This window comes from Grammomys surdaster, unplaced genomic scaffold (genome assembly GCF_004785775.1).
Source record: "Grammomys surdaster isolate TR1022 unplaced genomic scaffold, NIH_TR_1.0 125941, whole genome shotgun sequence".
Lineage (NCBI taxonomy): Eukaryota > Metazoa > Chordata > Mammalia > Rodentia > Muridae > Grammomys > Grammomys surdaster.
Genome location: NW_021620763.1, coordinates 468,709 through 490,765, shown reverse-complemented (window position 1 = coordinate 490,765; position 22,057 = coordinate 468,709). Strand labels below are relative to the sequence as shown.

The following is a 22,057-nucleotide window of genomic DNA, read 5'->3' as shown; positions in this document are numbered from 1 at the left end:
TACTTTGTAACAGATTCTGAGAACATCATTAGAGGGTCATTATTATTTCTATCTTAATACAGCCTCTCCAGTTATGAAGAGTTGTGAGCTGCCATGTTGGTGCTGGGACTCAAACCCAGGTCCGATAAAAAATCAGCCAGCTCTTAACAACTGAGCTATCTCTCTCTAGGCATGTGTTACTCATTCCCCTTACTGTTTGTGTGATGACATCTTTCCCCACTCTTCTGTTTTGAATGTAAACTGTCTTTTCATTTACTTTTACAACATATATAGTTAGATCTTGCTCTTGTTTTTAGTCTAATGTTATTTTTATTTTGTTTGTTTCTGAGACTTGAGGGCTGCGTTTGTGTTCGCTACCACTGAGTTATGACCTAGTACCAATGTCTACTTTTGGTTGGATTCCTTATCCATTCACATTTAATGCTATTATTGGTGGAGTTGGATTTATACCTGCCATTTTGGTGTATCTTATTTCTCATGTATCATATGTTCATCTTCTAATTACCTGCATTTATTTATTTGTTCCAAATCAAGCCACTTTTGGGGTGAAGAGCTTGTTTTTTGTTTTTTTTTTTTTTGTTTTTTTTTTTTGGTTTTTTTGAGACACGGTTTCTCTGTGTAGCCCTGGCTGTCCTGGGACTCACTCTGTAGAGTAGGCTGGCCTTGAACTCAGAAATCCGCCTGCCTCTGCCTCCCAAGTGCTGGGATCAAAGGCGTGCGCCACCACTGCCCGGCGAAGAGCTTGTTCTTATGGCCTCCTTTTCCCTGAGCAGATTCATAGCCTCCACTTTTGTGTATCTGCGCATGCACAGGATAACCTTGGACATCCGTCTTTGCCTTCCATCTTTTTGTGACAGTTTCTTTGTTTTCCCACTGAGTATGTGATCTAGCTGGACTTGCAGGGATTCTTCTGTCTTCGACTTCCATCTTGATGTAGTAGCACTGTGATTATATTATACATCTGTTTTACCATGTGCTCTGGGGATTCTAATACAGGTTTTCATATTTGTGCAGCAAATGCTTTACCCACTGAGTCTCAGCCGTCTGAGCAGATTCTTGAGCTTCTGCTTTGGAGTGCTAGATGGGAATAGTAGTGTCTTAATTCTTGATGATATAAGCAAGATGTTGAGTAGAGAGAGCCATAGCTATTGAACTGACTTTCGTAGAACAAGTTCTTGGTCCTATGAATGAGCTGCCTCAGCATCTTTTTGTCCGTAGTGCTTGGGGCAGAATCTTTGCACTGGGAGTTGGAAAGAAGCAGAAGTTCCAGATCTGACTATAGTTTTGGAGTTTAAATTCAAACTCAGGTGGGATGAGAAATGCAGGTCCTTCTTGTGGAGGATACTGTAGTCCTTGACCTGACATTGGTGGATAATGTCTTTTTGGCTATGTTCACCTGGAGTATTGCTTTCTGAGAAGAGGTTGGGAAGTGGGTCATGGTTTAAATGTCATAGACTTTAGTTTTTATTTTTTTCCAGTCAGTCTTTTAATTTGTATTTGGTGGTATTTCCAGTATTTAGCTATATTTAAGATGATTATTGATATGTCACAACTTAAATACTCTACATGTGGTGCACATCTTTCTTTGCTACTTTCATGTGAGTTACTTAAAACATTTTTAAGATTTAATTTTTATTTAAGATTTTATGATTTAGTATGATTTTATATAGTGTTTTGGCTAGTTTCTTTTTCTTGAGACAGAGTCTCACATTGTATCTCCGACCAGCTTGGAACTTACAGAGATCAGCCCACTTCTGCCTCCTGAGATAAATATTTGTTTTTGTTTTTTAAATTAATGTGTATGTGTATTGATATAGGCACATGAGTGTACATGGAGGCCAGAGATGTCAGATTTCCCTAGGGCTGGAGTTATAGGTGGTTGTGAGCCACTGTATAAGGGTGCTGGGAGTTAAGCTCTGCCAGTGCAGTAGACACTTAACAACTGAGCATTTTCCTCCAGCTCATCTAGTTTCTTTTTTCTTCTTTTTTTTCCCTCTTATCAGATGGTCTTTTATTGAAATATTTTCTTGTTGCTTCTTAACTAGCTGGGTACTCCACTGTACCACTGTTGATGTCATCTATGATGTCATGAGGGTGGTGGCCATCCACATTGCAGCCCACAGACTGTGCAGTACCCAGGATCTCCTTGATAGTCCCAGAAAGTTCTATGGCCAAAGAGTGGTGTCTCATCTGCCGGGCAATATTGACAATCTCATCAAAAGTGATTTTCCACTGTGTTTAATGTTCTTCTGCTTCTTCTTGTCTCTTGGTGGCTCCTTGAGGGCTTTGATGATCAGGGCAGAGGCAGAGGCAGAGGGCACCACCTCAGTCTGGGCCTGCCTGTTCTGGATGGTCAGTTGCACTGTAATCCTCAGACCTTTCCAGTCACCGGTAGCCTTGGCAATGTCATCACCAACTTTTTTTGGAGACAGACCCAGAGGACCAATCTTAGGAGCCAAGGTGGATGTGGCACTGACCTCACCTATGGTGCACCTCAAGTACACGACTTTGATCTCGTTGGGGTCGAACTTGGGCGGCATGGTGGAGGTGGCTGGTGTCGGATGAACCCGGATTCAGGACAACCGAAAAAAGCTGCACTGTAGCCTCCTCCGAGCCGAAAGCCGAAAAGGCTCATCTAGTTTCTTAATGTTTGTTCTAGATAAAATATTTGTAACTTTTAATTTGTTTTTATTGATGCTTTTATTCATGTGGAGCAAGTTATAGAAACTTTAAGCTGAATGCGGTGACTGATATACCTGTGATTCCATATACAGCACTTGGCTGGGGCAGAAGGATTGACAGTTCTAGGTCAGATTGGGCTATATATGAGACCATCTTTAAAAAAGTTTTCTCAAGACATTACTTACTAGTAATTTTGATCTCAACTGTCCTTTGTCACTGAAAGTAGATATGTTTAGGTTCAGTGAGAGACACTGTCTTATAAACAAAAAGTAGAAAATGATTAAGATTAAGGAAGACATCCATATACAAGCAAGCTCAACTTCACATGCACGCACACTTTTGGGCACTGCTCCTGTGTGCATGCACATGTACACAGAGCTTAGTTAAGCAAAAACTTAAGCATTTATTATGTGTGTGTATTTGTACATGTGTGCTGGTACCCTCAGAGGCAAGAGGTGTTGTATCTCTCTGGAACTTTAGTTAGAATCAGTTATAAGCTGCCTAACCATAGGTGTTGGGAACCAAACTCTGGTCCTCTGTAAGGACAGTGCTTGCTTTTAATCTCAGATTTATTTCTAGTCCTTAAACAGAAATTTAAGTAAGCTCCAGTTCTGTTAAAAGCCTGATGAAATTTAACAGGGAAACAAAACATTTAATCTTTGTTTTATAAGCTTAGTCCTTTTAAAATTTTACTAAAAGTAGAGTGACATTTTGAGAAATGGCCAGACAACTCTCACAAAGAAAAACATTTAATTGGGGCTGGCTTATAATTTCAGAGGTTTAGTCCATTATCATCTGAGAGAGAGGCTTATTTATGATTAAAAGATGTTAATGTACTACTTAAAGATATCAGAAGGAAAAGCTAATGATGAATAGAAAGATTGTTAGGTCAGGCAAAGAACTGATGACTAAGTATAGTACATATTTAAAAGTAAATTACAGTGATGAGAAGTTAAATTATAAATGATAAATAGAAAAGTATTTTGTTTCTGTTATATGTTTATATACTTCAATTTGAAATGTTGGAAAGTTGTGTTTTTGCATCTTAGAATTCTTCTCTTAGGTGTGTAAATACTGACATATTCAAGGGTTCTGTGTCTAGGCTGGGAACTTAATATAAGTCCTTATGCATGCTAAGTAAGCTTTCTACCACTTAGATACATCCTCATCCAGCTCAAGCCTTCTGTCCATTACTTCTTTAGTAATCAAAGTTGTATTTTAGGTTTGATTTACTTACATCAGCTGAGAGGTAAGTTAAATAGTATTTATCCAAAAACTACTTGTTACACTTTGACTAAAAAACCTTTCCCTTATTTTGAATAATTGTGTATTTTCTATGAAAATTAATCACATAGAAATCTGATAATCATCTAGAATTCTTAATTTCCTTAGCTATAAATCTTACTGCATTATCATTATGAAGTCATTTCTTTATGTTTTTGTATGTATGAATTTTGTGTGTTGTTGTGCTTCCTCAGAAACTATATTCTTTGCCTTTTAAAAAAAGTGGTGTGTGTGTATGTGTGTGTGTGTATGTGTGTGTGTGTGTTATGTGTCAGGAAGAACTATGCATCTGTTCACATGGAGGAAGACAAAAAGACAATAACTAGATCCTGAAGTAAGAGGTCACTGTTCTCTTCTATAGAGATTTTATAGCAGTGGAAGTAATAGCAACAGATGTTAGGAGGAGGATGATAGTTTTTCTTTGTCACCTGGAACTCACCAGTTAGGCCAAGCTGGCTAGCCAGCAAATCACAGGGATGATCTTCCTCTCTACTTCCAGGTCTAACTACCACCACACCTGGCTTCTTAAGTATGTTTTGGGGATCAGGTTCTCAAGCATCTTACTCACTTGAATTTTTCTCTCTCTAGTCCCTATGCATTTATTTAAACCCATTGGATTCTGCTGCATTTTTCCTTTTTTTCTTTTTTTAAAGATTATTATTTAAAGTTTATGAGTGTTTTGTCTGCATCACATTTATGTTCCTGCAGAGTCCAGAACTGGGAATCAGATTACCTGGAACTGAAATTACAGGTGGTTGTAAAATGTCCCAGGGGTGAAGTTGAACACAGATCCTATTGGAGAACAGCCAGTGCTTTTAATCTGTAAGCCATCCAGCTCTACATAGTTCTTTTTAATTTAACCAGTTAATTTATTATATATTTATTTTGCTTTTTAAAATTATGAGCATACGTGTGGGTATATTTATGTGTGTGCTGGTGGTGCCTTAGGAGGCTGAAGGCATTGGATTACCCAGAACTAGTTACAGATGGTTGTGAACCACCTGATATAGGTGCTAGTGACCAAATTCAGGTCCTTTTCAAGAGCAACAAGTGCTCTTAACCATTGATCCAGCCCCTTAATTTAATTTTCAAAAACACTTATTTAGGCATATGTGTTTGTGTATGTATATAGGTGCCTGCCCTGCAACGCCAGAAATAGGACATTAGATCTCTGGAGCTGGAATTACAGGCAGTTGTGAGCACCCAGGGAATCAAATTCTGGTCCTTTCCTTTACTTTCCAAGAGAAACAAGTGCTTTTAACCTGATTAGGTTAAGTTCATTCCCTCCCCCTTCCCTCTCCTCCTCCCTCTCCCTCTCCCTTTCCCTCCCCACCCCCCACACCTACCTATATCTATCTTATTTTTCTTGAACAATCTTTCTTCTATGTATCTCTGGCTATCCTAGAGTTTGTTAAGTAGACAAGCTGACCTTGAGACCCCTTGTCTCTGCCTCTCAACTGCGGGGATTAAAGGAGTGTCCCAACATGCCTAGCAGCTTACTTTTAGATTTATTTATTTTTTATTTTATGTGTGTATTTTGCCTGCATATGTTTATGTAAATCATGTTTCTCTATGGTTCTCCATACATATGGTTAACCTTTTCTCATCTCCTGTCCCCCATATCTCTGCTTCCTATCCCTGCTTAAAAGTCTTTGCACTCCTAGTGTTCTATTTTCATTTCATATGTGTTCTACTGTTACTGGCCAGCCCATCTTATCCCTATTCCTGTGGGCTTTTTTTAGTTACCTGACCTCTATGTATACTTCTACATAAACATATGTACACATATATTACTTAAACCACTTTCCGTTAGTTATTTATAATTAACTTCTCATAACTTTATCAATTTAATTGAAAACTTATGCACTATGTTTGAATATGCTGTAAAATTTAGAAGCTAGGATCTGCATATGAGAGAGAACATGCTATACTGTCTTTCTGAGCCTGGGCTACTTCAGTTAATATATTTTCCATTTTCCTGAAGATTTAATAGTTTCCTTTTTCTTTGTGGCTTAATAGAATTCCATTGTGTATGTAAACCACATTTTCATTACTCATTTATCAGGGGATTTTGTTTTGTAGTGGTTCCATTTCCTAGTTGTTATGTGTAGAGCGGCAATAAATATAGCTGTATAAGCATCTCTGTGGTAGAGTATGGAGTCCTTTGGGACATGCCTAGGAGTGATATAGCTGGATCATATAGTAGTTGTAGTTGTAGTTTTCTGAACTATAGATGTTTCCACATTGATTTCCATGGTAGCTATATCTGTTGACACTCTCATCAACAGTAAATAGGAGTTTTCTTTCTTTGAACCCTTTCAACTTTTCTGTATGGTTGTCATTCTTTTGACTGGGGTGAGTTGGAATCTCAAGGTAGTTTTAATTTGTATTTTTCTGCCCCTATCCCAATCTAAGGATTTAACAGTTCTCAGGTATGTGCTATAGATGTCAGATTTTGATGTTAGATCCTGTGTGCCTCTGATCCATTTATATGTCCCTATGTTCTTGAACAGGGATTCTCGTCCCTGAATCTATATCTTCACCTTTAAAATGGGGGCAGTAATTGAAAGTACTTATGTTATATAGACAAGTGAAACTAATCAACATACATATTGTTGGAGTATAGTGGTGTATTCCTTTAATCCCAGAACACAGGGGGCAGAGGCTGATGGAGCTTTGTGAGCTTACAAAATGAGTTTCAGGCAAAGGGTGGAGAGTGGCTGAGCAATTAAGGGCAGGGTGCCCGGGTTCCTTTCCTAGCACCCCATGGTGGCTTACAACTAATGGTAACTCACAAACGTCTATGTAGACAAAACACTAATACATATAAAATATACATAAATAAGCCTTTCAAAAAAAAAAAAACCCAAACAGCTGGGCTGTGGTGGCGCACTCCCAGCACTTGGGAGGCAGAGGCAGGCAGATTTCTGAGTTCGAGGCCAACCTGGTCTACAGAGTGAGTTCCAGGACAGCCAGGGCTACACAGAGAAACCCTGTCTTGAAAAACCAAACCAAACCAAAACACAAACAAACAAAAGAAAGATGACCCTTCTATTAGAAAAAATTTAAATAAAACTTGGGCATCATTGACTCCTTCCTGTCTCTATCATAGCCCCAGTTTACAAATGGGCAAATTAGATTGTTAAATAAGAAAAAACTGCAGGGTAGAATACAGTTTAACTGGGCCCAGAGCACCAGACAGATGGGAAGTGGTAAAGAGTTGTTCCTGTGTCCTCACTGCTGTCATTGGGCATTTAGGGGAAGGAATTGTTAAATTTTGTTTTTGTGGATCAGAAGATCTTGAAATTCTCACCATATTTTAGAATAGTTATTGTCAAAGAGGTCCATGAGAGCTGTGACTTTCATGTGACATTCAACTGTTCTGTTAACCTCTGAAAGTAGTTATTGGCTGAACTGGCTTGTACAGATTGACTTTCCAGCAACTGGATTATTTTATGTCATCCAAGTTCTAGGTCCTCAGCCACTGCGTTACCCCTCCCCCTCCCCCTCCCTCCCTCCCTCCTCTCTTTCTCTCTCTCTGTGTAATTTTCTTTTCTATTCTGTTCTTCTTCCTCCTTCCCTCTTTTCTTGATTAGCTCCTTGACTCAGAAATAGTCTTAGCTTGGCACCCTTAAGAAATGGAATATCTTTTTTAAAGTTATGATCTTACAAATGTATATTCATATAGTATGAAATGAACATGCTTTAAGAGAGGTTAAGCCTGGACTCCTGGACAGAGTTATTAAATTAACAGGCTGGCAAGCCAAGTACAGGTAAGATTCTGCACAGAGCCTTACCAACCTAAGCAGAAGTGCATTGTTTATGATAATGCATATTCCAGGACAGGTAAGGAACACATTTTTGTCAAAATGACCTAAGACAGGCTCAGTCTTGTTAATGAAATTAAAAAGGGGGAGAGGTGGAGAGCCTTTGGGGCTGCTTGGCAAGAATCTGATATGTGCCAAGGACAAGGAAATAGGCTGCTTGACAGGACTATGACATTGACCAAGGACAAGGAAGTAGGCTTCAGTCAGGAATCTGACATTAGGCTAGAACAAAGAAGTAGTTTCAGGTAGGAATCTAAATCTTAGGCTAGAACAAAGGAGTAATCTCAGGCAGGAACCTAAATATTAGGCTAGAACAAAGAAGTAATTTCAGACAGGAATCTAAATTTTAGGCTAGAACAAGGAAGTAATTTCAGACATGAAAATGACCTTGGGCTAGGACAGGGAAGTAGGCTCAGATACTTTGGTCATCCTGATAAGCCCTTAGAAACAGTGATCATGGGAGTGTTCATGGAATTGGGTTTAATGCCTTAGTTTTTCTTTGACTATTTGTGTTTATTGTCTTGCTTGTTCCTTGACTATTCGCATCTATTGTATTGCTAGACCCTCAACCTAGAACTGACCTTAATACTAGCATGTAATCAAAATGGTATGAAAGCATAAAGGAGGAAGAGGGATGGGATGGGGGTTCTAGGGAGGAGAAATGGGGAAAGGGGATAACATCTGTACTGTAAATAAATAAAATATCCAATAAAAAAATTAAAAAGAAAAGTTAAGCCTATACAGTATTGTTCAGTTTTCAAATGCTAAGCCTTTTAAGTCTTAAAGAACTGTTAGTAAATAAAAACATAATTTTATATTTTACTGATTTTTTTTTTTTACTGCTAGTACTAAAAGTTACACAGCATTTCCTCCAGTTACACAAACTCCATTATTATATGAACTAAGAGAATGTAAAGAACAAATATTTTCTGCCAGACCTGTTCCATTTCCCCATTTTGTATTTTAACATCTTAAATTTTGAAATGGAATATGTCTATATCTGAAACAAATATAATAAATGAAATTTAAGTAGGGACTAAGTTTAAAAGACAATTAGTGCTAGGTAACCATGTTTTTAAAGTATTTTTTATAATCTTTAGACTTTTAGTTACTTTTGAAAAGGCTGACACAAGCAACTCCATCTTGTTAGTTTGTTTTCATAGTGTATGTGTGTCTCCTGGGGAATACTCTTTTAAAACAGCAGTTCTCAACCCCTTGGGGAGTGTCAAACAGTTCTTTGACAGAGGTTGCGTAAGACCATTGGAAAATAGTTATTTACATTAGGATTCATAACAGCAGCAAAATGACAGTTATGAAGTAGCAATGAAGTAATGCTCTGGTTGGGGGTCACCACAGCACGAGGAAGGGTTGCTGCATTAGGAATGTTGAAGAACCACTGCTTTAGAATGAGGATGGTGTGTGTGTACATACTGCAAGTGTGTGAAAAATGGGGATGGGGTGAGTCAGTCTTTAGTTATATTGTCCAGGCTGACTGTCCACACTCAAGTGATTCTTGTGCATCAGCCTCCTGAGTAGCTGGGACTATTTGTGCTTTCCACCATACCTGGGTAGATTGAGAAATTTTGTTTACATTTTTAATTTTCTGTCAGAATGATTGTATAGATTCTGTGGTTTGTGTACTATGTAATTCTTGGAGACTTTGTTATACCTTGGTCTTTACATATGGTGTTTCCTAGAGTTGTGTGTTATATATACACCATAAACAACACTAATTTTAGCCTTTGAATTATATTTGTTTTGGTTTTGCTTATTTGTTTGGGGATAGGGTATGTAGTCCAGACTGGCCTTGAACTTAGGATCATTCTGTCTTTCAGGTTTTAGGATTAGCAACATCTGCCATCATGTCCAGTATAATGTCATGTCTTGTCCTTTATCTCTCTCTCTCTCTCTTTCTCTCTTTCTCTCTTTCTTTTTTTTTTTCCGAGACAGGGTTTCTCTGTGTAGTCCTGGAACTCACTCTGTAGACCAGGCTGCCCTTGAACTCAGAAATCCACCTGCCTCTGCCTCCCAAGTGCTGGGATTAAAGGTGTGTGCCACCACCGCCTGGCAATGTCTTTTATTTCTAAGTTATGTGTATGTGTGTTTGTGTGTGTGGATATGTGCACACGAATGCAGATGCTCTTGGAGGCCAGAGGCATTAGATCGCCTTTGGAACTGGAGTTATAGGCAGTTGTGAATTACCTGACGCTGAAATCATACCCAAGGTTCTCTGAAAGTGTGGTCTGTATTCATAACTGCTGAGCCATCTCATCAGCCTAGACTATGTCATTTGTGTTGTATATGCACCTTAAGTTTCATGGTTGACATGTCAGTAGTTTGTTTTATATACTTCTGTGCTAATTTTTAATTCCTTAAGTTCCATGTATTACCTCAGCAGTTTATTCTGTCTAATAGGTAGTAAAACATGAGTAGGTAAAAGCATGGGTGCTTTTTCTCCCACAATTGTTTAAGTACCAAACTAAACTTTATAGAATGCTTGTTTATTTTCTTGCTACAACAAATCACCCAAGAGTTTGTTATAGAATGCATATACCTGGTACTCTTAAAGCTCTGGAGGTAGGAAGTTTTACTGGGTTAAAGGCAACGTCGACAGGACTGATTCCACAGACTTTGGGTGAAGAATTCATTCATTGTCTTCTTGGCTTTTAGTGGCTATCTTTCTTACCATTCCAGTCTTCTGATTATTTTCAGCTGATGTATTGTCTCATCAGCATCTGAGTGCTAGAGTGATGGCTCAGAATGTTTGCTCCACTTCCAGAGGACCAGAGTTCAGTTCTCAGCACTCATCCAAGGCTTAATTAAAACTACCTGTAATTTCAGCTCCAAAGGATCTAACACCTTTTTTTTTTAAAGATAATATTTATTTTTATTTATTTTATTTGAGCACACTGTAGCTGTCTTCAGACACACCAGAAGAGGGCATCAGATCCCATTACAGATAGTTGTGAGCCACCATGTGGTTGCTGGGAATTGAACTCAGGACCTCTGGAAGAACAGTCAGTGCTCTTAACCACTGAGCCATCTCTCCAGCCCCCCCCCCCCTTTTTAATCTTCCTTGGTTACCTGTCTGTAGACACACATCGGCTTCATTCTTATAGGTTCACTTTGAGTAATTCAGAAATGATTCTATATTAAGCACCTTGATGACATCTCCCTCCTCCCACCCCACTTTTGAGACAAGGTCTTAATTATATAGCCCCGATTGTCTTGCAGACCAGGCTGGACTTGAAGTCACAGAGATTTGCCTGCCTCTGCCTCCCAAGTACTAGGATTATAGGTGTGTGCTACCTATGCCCAGGTACAGTTTCTTTTATCCATTCATAGGTTTTGAAGATTAGCATTTCTTTTAGGACTATCAGCTAACCCTTTATTATTACAATAATTTTTAGGGGGATTATTTTAATGGATGTTTTCTTTTTCCTCTAGGGAACTGGCTGCTTTGCTCATGTCTTTGGTCTTTTCTGTAGTACATGAGTGGTTTCCATATGGGTTTTATGGATACTTTCCTTCTTTTCCTTTTGAAGAACATTAACGCCTGCCTCTTTTTTTTTTTTTTTTAAAGTTGGTGTAATACGGTGTCCAGTATGTCGTCAAGAATGCAGACAGATAGATCTTGTGGATAATTATTTTGTGAAAGACACATCTGAAGCTCCTAGCAGTTCTGATGAGAAGTCAGAACAGGTATGCACCTCAGTTTTTCTCTATATTTATGTATATTTTTCTTGTTAGAATGTAAATTATAAGAAAAATATTTAATTAAGTAATTTCGGCACTTTTGCTATAACTCTATCTTAAAAATTAGAAATAAAAGATTACTCTTCCACATGCTCAGACTTGGTGGAATAAAATAACTATTGTTTAAAAAGTTAAGTTATACATAGATTTATGTTCTTAGTATTAGATTTTTACCTATCTAAAAAAATGTTTTATTGCTAAAGAAATATTTTTGAAGATAAATGGATAATAGTGATTTTATGCTTTGTATAATGAATTAATATTTTTAAGAGCAAGTTACAAAGTTTCACTTATTTTGTTAATCTACATTTGGCAAATATAATGTAAATTAGTGTTTATTTCTTTTTTAGGTATGTACAAGTTGTGAAGACAATGCAAGTGCAGTTGGTTTTTGTGTAGAATGTGGAGAGTGGCTGTGTAAGACATGCATTGAAGCACATCAAAGAGTAAAATTCACTAAAGACCATCTGATCAGGAAAAAAGAAGATGTTTCAGGTATGATACGTATAGTTGCTATTTTGCTATTTTTAAAAATACATGTGCATATGAGTGTGTATATACATATGTATACACTCATGCCACAGTGCTTATTTGTGGATGTCAGAGGACAACTTACAGGAACTAGTTTTCTCTACCATTTGAGTCCCAGGGATTAAATTTAGACCATCAAGCTTGGCAGCATATGCCTTTGTCACTGAGATGTCTTGCTTGTCCCTATACACATAGTTTTAATGACACATTTAACCTTTTGAGCTTAAAAATAGCTTGTTTTACCTATTTATGATCTTTGAATACTAGCACTTAAAAAAATAGAGAAAATTAGTCAAAAATCTTATTGTTCAAATATATTTTGTTACAGAGTCTGTTGGAACATCTGGTCAGCGCCCAGTGTTTTGTCCTGTACATAAACAAGAGCAGTTGAAACTATTCTGTGAAACATGTGATAGACTGACGTGCAGAGACTGTCAGCTATTGGAGCACAAAGAACATAGGTACAGAAGTTATAATTGTTTACTGAAAAATATTAGAAATAGTACTGATAAATTTGTTCTTAAATATTGGCCTCATTTTGTGTTAGAATATTTAACCCAGATTTTCTTTCTTGAAGCACTGTTTGATAAGATAATTTTTTCATGTTCATGTCTAATTATATTTGTCATGGCATATTATTAATGTAGGTGTATCTTTATAAGATTGTAGTTACATTATTTTCTTGTTCACTAGTCCTATGGTTGAAATAAGGTTTTTCCAATGTGATGTGTTTAGGCTAGAGGCTATATGAAAAGGCAGTGTTTGTATGGAAGTGACTGATAAAAATTCTCATGTATATGGCTGATACCATGTTTTAATATCTAAGCATAAATACACTGGTTTCATATTAGGTGTATAAGTGCTGGAAAACTATATAAACAAGTAAATACTACCTAGATGCATCTGTGTATTACAAATAATAGGTGTAATAGTTTTAAATATAAAAACTAGAGTTATCTAGTGTTTTTTTTTTATTAAAGTAGATTTTCTGAATGGATGAAAGGGTAGTAAATGAGTATCTACTCCAAACCCCACCTAATCTATATTTTCCACCTCCCCCTTTTCTTCTTTTAATGAGGTCTTGCTAACTTACACAAGTTGGTTTTCAGTTTATACTCTTCCTGTTTCATTCAGACTCCTAAGCAGCTGGAATTATAGGAATGTACAAGTATGCCTGGAGTGAATATTTTTCTTAACTGTATGCTTACTTGAGTGAAGTTATTGAGATCACTGGATATTATCTAATTGCTAACAGTTATTATATTTTATGCTGGGTACCTTTCTCAGTACCAAGTTCTTATTTATTTCATGAAGTATTAAGGTGCTGGTGCTATAACTGTTTCAAATGTGAAAGAACCTGCTCTCAGAAGGCTTAGTAATTTGTACAAGTGGTAGAGCCATGAGTACCAGTGTCTGTGCTCTAAGTCTCTTTATGTTAATTTCTCCCCATGTTATATAGAGACTATAATACTACAATATATAAAACTGCTCACATTTGATTATATAAAAGTAATGCCCCTTTCCCCAAGAGAACTCTCACTGTTAAAAGGCATTTTCTAAGTTTTTATAACTTTAACTTGTTATATTCAGACATATTTCATGTCTCTTGTCTGCAACTAGACCACTATTGTACCTGAAGTGACTAACTTTTGGAGGACTTTACCTTTAAGGTGCAAATCACAGTGTTATTTGTCCTCTAGTTATCTTAGTAAGACATTTCTTTATCTTTGTTGCAGCTTCAGCCAAATTTTTGGTCTTTCAAATGTCTTATACAGCGTTTGTTTGATTGTTTACTTATTTATATATTTGTTTGCTTTTTTACTTATTTACATGTTGATTGATTGATTGGTCGATTTTTCAAGACAAGATTTCTCTTTGTAGCTCTGGTTGTCCTGGAACTCATTCTTTATATCAGGCTGGCCTTGAACTCAGAGATCTGCTTTCCTCTGCATCCTGAGTGCTTGAATTAAAGGTATATACCACCACCACCCCAATATTTTTTTTTACTAGTTAATTATTTGCGGAGGGGGTGTAAAGCTCAGTGTGGAGGCCAGAGTATAGCTTTGAGAATTTGTTCTCTCCTTTTATCATATGAATCACAGAAATTGATTTAGATTGTTAGGTTTGACAGTAAGTGTCTTTATCCTGCTGAGCCATCTCTCAGGCTATCTTATATTGTTATAAAATTGTTGGTGAAAAGCATAAGAAAAGGGAGATGGTATACTCTTCCCTGTGACAGATTAGCTTCATTGGTCACTGCTTAAAGGAGTAGAAGGTTCATGGGTAGGGAGTAGTAGAAGACTAGCTTCAACTCCCTTTCCACCTCGATTAACTATTGTCTATATTAATTTTATTCATGTGTTCCTGTCTTCTGTGGCTCCTCGCTTCTCTTTTTGAGGTGGCTTAGAATTTGCTATGTAGACCATGCTGGCCTCAAACTTTGAAGAATCCTCCTGCTTCTATTTCCTAAATGCTAGGATTACTAAGTAGTAATCCTACCCAGCCCTAATGTATGGTCTTGAATATGAAGGTGAGGTGGGGGATGCGGATAAACCTTTTCCTTCTTTTACATTCAGGTTTTGGACATTTCTATGTTTTTATATGTTTGTTCGTTTTATTCTCAATGTGCATAGTTCTCTGACAACAAGTAGATGTTCTTTAATTCACTTAGAACACCTATGTACCTGGAGTTTGTTTGTTTCAACCAGTCAAAGGTTCTTTCATTGGGTGCTTCTACTTCAGATACCATTTGTAAATTGGGTTATGATTCACAGAACCCTAGGATTTCCTTAATTTACAATTGAGAATTATGACAATATTTCAAATACAAATGAATAGCCATATCATGAGAGATATAGGGCAACTCCAGGAGAAAGGATGTGTCAGTAAGTTTGTTATTATATATATGTTCATTGACCTACAAGTTCTCCACATTTTGCCTTTTTAAAAAAATGCAGATTCATTATATAGGCATGATTGTAAAATCATTGGTCATTTGTGGCCAACTCAATCTTCAAGCCATCCATCCATTTTAAGTTTAGAGGGCCAGTGAAGTTCTCTAATGACATAGCACTTACAATGTCCCCCATTAAGAAAAATACCAGTACCACATCCTTGTCTTATGTTTACACTTCTATTTTGTTTCAGTAATTGTTTGCTTTTGAGTAATCTAGGCTTTCCCCAGAATTGCTTGGGTAGCTTATGCTGGACTCACATTTGCTGTCCTGTCCATAGCCTCTCAGATTCCAAATGTGCCATCTGCCCAGGCCTACACGCCCATTATACTTTGCCTGGATGTGTGATTGTGGAATGTATTTAAAAAGCTCTGTCTTGCCAGGTGGTGGTGGTACATGCCTTTAATCCCAGCATTCTAAGGGAGTGGCAGGTAGATCACTGAGTTTGATGCTAGCCTGATCTACAAAGTGAATTCCAGGACAGCAAGGGCTACACAAAGAATCTGTCTTGGAAAAACAAAAACAAAACAGGAACAAAACAACAACCACAAAAGCCATTAATACACAGAAGTTATAACTGGTCTGTCTGCTTTGAGGCCTGTTAAAGTTTTTTCTGCATTTAGTTGAAGTATGTTATTCATAAAATCTCAGAAGCAACAACAAAATACTTTAAGTGGTTCATCTGTAGTAGGAAAAGTATAAGTTTCAGTGTACCATACATTATGTAATTTTATTTCTATGTTTTTCTTCACCATCTGTTCACAAGATCACTTTTGCTTCTGATACCATTTTCAGAGTAGAGTAAAATTTTCCATTTTCTGAGGTAGGGTCTCTATAACTCAGGCTAGTCTGGAAGTTACTGTATAGCCCCTGCAAATACAGCAAATATATGATATAAGAGATTAAAATCTTAATCTGTAAGACACCACAAATAGAAGTTGAAGGCCTGAAAATTGCTCTAGATGAGTTAATAAAAGGAAGTCAGTATGAAGGCCCAGGACCTCAAAATATTGCAATGTTTATAAGCCTTGTCTTGTATACTTAGGCTATACTAAATTTTAAAACATGATTTATTAATATTTTTTTAAATTTTAAAACTTATCTTTACAATAAGATGAACTTTAAACAGGTACATAATAAAGAGATTTTACTCCATTATAGTCTGAAAATACTGTCTATTCTTGACTGAAACAGCATTATGTAGTACATGACTATTTTTATAGAAAGCTTTTTTTGTTTGTTTGTTTGTTTGGTTTTTTCGAGACAGGGTTTCTCCGTGTGTAGTCCTGCCTGTCCTGGAACTCACTCTGTAGACCAAGCTAGCCTCGAACTCAGAGATCCGCCTGCCTCTGCCTCCCAAGTGCTGGGATTAAAGGCGTGCGCCACCACCGCCCGGCTCACTTTTTTTTTTTTTTGGTTTATAGAAAGCTTTTAAGTTGCATAAATGATTGAGAGACCCTTGCATTATCTTGTAGGCCCTACCTCTCTATCTTGTGTATTGTGTATGCGTATGTGTGCATGTGGCTGAGTGCATGTGTGTTTGTATAGGCCAAGGTCAGTGTCAGCTATTGTTCTTGATCACTTGCAGCCTTACTTTCTGAGACAAGTCCTTTACTGAACTTGAAACCTACAGAAAAAGCTAGACTAACTAGCCATCAAACCTTGGGGATATTCCTATCTCTCCACCACCCCTGCGCTGGGATTTTATGCATGTACTACACACCTGGCTTTGTATGTTGGGGCTGTGCATCTGAACTCAGGGTCTCAGGATTGCACAGCACCTTCTTTACCAGTCACGCCATCTCTCTGCTCCTTTCTCTTTAATTGGAATATTTCCTTCTGTTACATGTCTGAGCCTACTGTTTGTCTTTGCTAGTACTGCTTATTGAACCTAGGACCTCATACACACTAAATGTGTATTCTACCATGGAAACACATCTCTAGCCTTGCTATTCGTTTTTATATCACTCAACATCCCCAATATGCCCTGAAGACGACGACAACGATGACTACTACAACTATTATTATTTTATCTTATATTATCCACTCAGTCAAGTTAGTTGTGGAATATTGAATGATCTTGTGTAGGATATGGTAGCTATAATGAGTTCATGACTGCAGTGGCCATGTCACACCCCCAAGACAACATTTCACAGTTCTCCTTTCTAGTTCTTATATTCTTAAGTCTTGTGATAGTCTCTCAGCTGGGGTAGGAGTTGTGTGATATTGTGGCATTCATACAGGTGTCCCATTTAGGGCTCACCACTCAGTACAGACTTACTCCTATCACTTTCACCAGTTACAAGTCTGCATTAACTGCTGAGTATTACAGGGAGAAACTTTTCTGGTCAAGGTGGAGGGAAGGCCTAATTTATTGAACTGAGCATAAATATTTAGAGAAGGAACAACTTGTTTAGCAAAAGAACAGTAGTAGGGTTCTTAACTAGTACCTATGACCCTCACCCCCCGCCCCAGCAAGCCATGTGCCAGATATACAGTATGGGGCTCAAGTTCCATGTGTATAATTGTAATAGACTTTAAAATCCGCCTCGAATGTAATTGGTTACCTCAATAACTTTCATGTCTCCATTGTATGTACCCGTGGGCTCATCTAATTTTGTTGTTGCCTTAATTGACCTCTAACATCACTAAAACATCTGATCTCTCACAAATGTCAGTTATTTCAGCATCTTTGGCTATACCAACTAGTAAAAGTACTCCTGTCTCCTGCCTATGCTTCTGTCTTAAGAGTTTTAACTCTTATTATACTGTCTCATTTAGGTTTGATATTTTTAGTCTCCTATTTCTGTTGTATGGTCTTCCTAGAGTTCTGAATTTTTATATTCTGCTTAGAATTACTCAAAGACTTCTTGTTGCTTAGAGAACAGAACAAAGAAATGGCATATTATACCTGCTTATACTTAGTTTATACTTAAGTTTATTTTAAATTAGATTTTGTCTCATATTTTGATATTTGAATATTCTTTGACCCTGTTGAAATTTCAGTAATGTGCTAAACATTGTGAAGTTTTCCTAGATCTGAAAGCGGTTTTTTAGACACTGAATTTTTGGTACAGATTATATCTCATCACAGTGTGGTATCAATGCATATTTGTGCCTAAGTATTACTATAATTTGAGCCATAGGTATCTTTTTACTTAGAAAGTACACTGAACAACAACAAAGAGACAAACATGCAGAAGAAACCTGAAATTAATTTGCTGATTTAATGAATAATTTATAAAAATGAAATATATTATTCTAGTATCCTAGTAGCCAGGGGCTACTTTATATTAACATTGATATTAATATTTTAATATTAGATCTAAATTTCTAGTGTTATAATTAGAAAGTTTGAGCATGTATCAGTCATTGACATTGTTAGTATAAAACTACATTGATATCTTTATTTGATAGAATTCCTTTGGAAAGCCCCATGAAACATAGCAGGTAATAAAACCAGATGCAACATGCACGTGTATTATGACTGTGGACATAGATACGTTTTAGAGTATTTGCTTAACATGTGAGTTTGATTTACAGAACTCAATCACTGAGTTTATATACAAATTACTGGTAGCAGTGATTTGGAACTTTAGTAACTTTTATTATATTTTGTATAGTATGTTATTGTATTTTATGATTTAAATTGTATGTATTTTATTCAGGATTAAAAAAAAAAAAGAAGAACCCTCAGTTAAAACTTCTGATGTAAGTTAGAGCATTCACAATTTTCTGAGGAAATTTTTCTTTCATAATGGCTGTTCCAGGTAGATGGCATTAAACGGCTGTTGTAATACTGTACAAGTGACCAGCAGTAGAATTATTTCAAGATTGTCTCACTTCCTAAGTCTTAATTATAAGGTTTCTGTTTTAATATAGTTTTTGTTTGTTTGTTTTAAGGTATCAGTTTTTAGAAGAAGCTTTTCAAAATCAGAAAGGTGCAATTGAAAATCTGTTGGCTAAGCTTCTTGAAAAGAAGAATTACGTTCATTTTGCAGCTACACAAGTGCAGAATAGGTAAGCCTGTTGCATAAAAATGTAATTTTGTTTTACAGTTTGTTAAGAAAGAATGCATCTAAATTAAATTTATTTTCCTCTACATTAGACTTTTATAGAATACACAATTTTTAATGAATTGATTACATTTGAAGTTAGTATATTTATTAACTAAACAAGTTTACAAAAAAACATTTAAAAATTTTAGGATGTATCTTTGATCTTTCGTTTCATTTTTTGCTTTTTGAGACAGGGTTCTTCTTTGTAGCCTTGGCTGTCTTAGAACTTACTTTGTAGACTAAGCTGGCTTCAAACTCAGATCTACCTGCCTCTGCCTCCAGAGTGCTGGTACTAAAGTTGTTCACCACCATGGCTGGACATCTTTGACTTTTTATAATTAATAAGACTTCAATGTATATATTCTTTGAACTTAGAAAATGAGTTGATATGGAAGAGACTGAATTATAAGATTTAAAAGCAAAGATTGTGTAGAAGGTACAGTATAAAGATAGAAGGATGACTGGGGTTTGCTGATCACCAGCCTAGCTTTAGGCTCAGTTACAGACCATTTCAAGGAAAAAAGAGGAAAGTGATAGAGCAGGACATCCAACATCTTCATCTGTCCCCTCCTTTATGCTTACGCGTGTGCGCACGCGCACACAAACATACACACACACGCACATATGTACGCACACGCAACAACAGAAAACCTAGTAGTGAACAAATATATTAAGCATTCAGAACCACTTATTTTATTAGCAATATTATAAGATGAATATATAGTACTGACCTCTTAAGTACTTAGCTACTGTTATTTTTATCATTGCTATGACCATCATCCTCATTATTATTTTTAAAGTTGTTTTATTGTTTTTTTTTTTTTAATATTTTTTTAAGGATTTATTTATGTATGTGAGTACACTGTAGCTGTCTTCAGACACACCAGAAGAGGGCATCAGATCTCATTACAGATGGTTGTGAGCCACCATGTAGTTGCTGGGAATTGAACTCAGGACCTCTGGAAGAGCAGATAGTGCTTTTAACCACCGAGCCACCTCTCCAACCCTTTTTTAAAGATTCATTTGGTGTATATGTATGCTTTGCCTGCATGTATATCTGTACACCACACACATTCCTGCTGCCTAAGGAAGTGGTGCACTTCCATGTAGGTGCTGGGAATCAAATCTGGGTCCTTTGCAAGAACACGAGCTCTTAACTACTGGGCCAACTCTCTAACCTTCCTCATTATTTTATCATTATTCTTTTTAGGTATACTTATGAGCAAACAAGATTATTTAAAGGATGAGTGGTAAGAACTTCTAAAGAGGTCTCATTTACTAGGTTACAACTTTTGACACTGGAACAACACTACATATTTAACTGGCACACTTTAAACCTGGAAATTCCTGAGAGTATGAATAGGTTTAGATTGTGTTTATTGTGTAGACTCATTGACATTGAAGTTTTGTCTTGAATAGTAAAATCTATTAGTTTGTGGTGGTTAAAATGACACATAATAAGATGTACAAAAGTATTAAGTATTTGAATGAATGAAAATAGTTTATATATGATAGACATTTTCATCTTTAGTGAGACCAAAAGAAAGTAAAAATCAAGATGGGAGAAGTTGATTCAGCAGTTGAGTGTTTACTTACTGCCCTTCCAGAGGATCCAGAATTGTTACCCAGAATCCACAACCAGTCTGAACTTCAGTTGTCTTAAGTCTGCAGCAAGTTCCATTAATAATGCATCTCTCCATAACTCCCCTCCCCATTATTTAAAACTTTTATTTAATATTTTTTGATTTAAAATGATCATTGTTGTTATTTATCTTTGTGTTTGTTTGCTTGCTTCTTTGTACATGCACCAATGTATGCCCATAGAGGCCAGAAGGGCTTGGGATCTCTGGGACTGTAGTCCTGGTGGTGCTAGCAATGAATCCAGGTCCTCTGCAAGAGTATTAAGTACTCTTAACTACAGAGCAGTCTTTCCAGGCCACATTATTTTTTTACTTTAGAAATTTATTTTATATGTGTGGGTGTTTTGCCTGTGTGTGTATGTGTGCACACTGCATGCCTGGTGGTCTCCTCAAACTCACAGATGGTTGTCAGTTGCCATGCGGGTTCTAGAAATTGAACCTGGGTCCTCTGCAAAAGCTCTTAACCTCTGAGACACCTCTCCATTTGCCCTCTTCTCATTAGTTTTTAGTGTATATGTTTTTAAGTACAGTAAATCTATCTGTCTGAGACTTGTCTCTTTCCAGTGTGCTTTATGACTTCTGTTTTTTGGTTCAGTTGTTTTGATGTTGGATGCTGTATCTTTTATGTTGGAAGTCTGTATATTACTAGTGACTATAGTAGCATTTTTTTTTATTTTCCATTTTCTATTTACTTTGGTAAGGACAGAATTCATTAAAATTTTCAAGTAAGTCTAAACAAGCAGTGATATACAGGCAAAGGAGAAAAAACTGTATTATATTGCTGAGTGTGTTAAAATTGCTTGTCTATGTATTTGGCTAATGAAAGGGAATTTATACAAAATTAGAAAAGATGGAGATTACACTATGGTTAGTTTTGACATTTTACTTAATGAGGTTTCCTGCTTCTCATTTTATAAATATTATATCAATCCAGCACTTTATAGTTGTAACAAACATATAATAGGTGGAGATATTTATTTCTGAAACATTTAGTGACTTAAAAATGGATCGAATGTTTCAGAATCTTTGGAGAATAGAACACATTCTTAGCAAGACAAGAAGCCCTGGGTCACTGCAAGCAGGCATTCCCTCAACCCCCCAGTGATTGAATATGTGTTTCTACTATCTGTAGTATAAAGTCAGTTTGAGAGGAAGTTATGATACAAACTTAATTAGAACCCACATTTGAAGAGATAAAGTTTGAAGTAAAATAGATGCTTTTATTTTAAATTCTTGCTCTCTCAAAAGGTAATATTCTTTTGTATTTTGTTGGCAGCAGCATTTTAAATGGAATTAAAAGCTGAATAAACAGAATAAATGTAAAT

The 22,057-nt window shown here is 36.6% G+C and overlaps 1 protein-coding gene and 1 pseudogene across 2 annotated transcripts in view; one reads left to right on the top strand and one right to left on the bottom strand.

The window, feature by feature from the left end:
• The window catches only part of Trim33 (tripartite motif containing 33), a 73,329-nt gene that overhangs the window by 18,054 nt on the left and 33,218 nt on the right, over positions 1 to 22,057 (top strand). For both annotated transcript variants that reach the window (XM_028753013.1, XM_028753012.1), the window contains exons 2-5: positions 11,377 to 11,495; positions 11,900 to 12,044; positions 12,409 to 12,541; positions 18,938 to 19,054. In XM_028753013.1, coding sequence (XP_028608846.1) covers positions 11,377 to 11,495; positions 11,900 to 12,044; positions 12,409 to 12,541; positions 18,938 to 19,054 — 514 coding nt within the window. The remainder of the gene's footprint in view (positions 1 to 11,376; positions 11,496 to 11,899; positions 12,045 to 12,408; positions 12,542 to 18,937; positions 19,055 to 22,057) is intronic.
• LOC114608900 lies at positions 2,038 to 2,618 on the bottom strand (annotated as a pseudogene).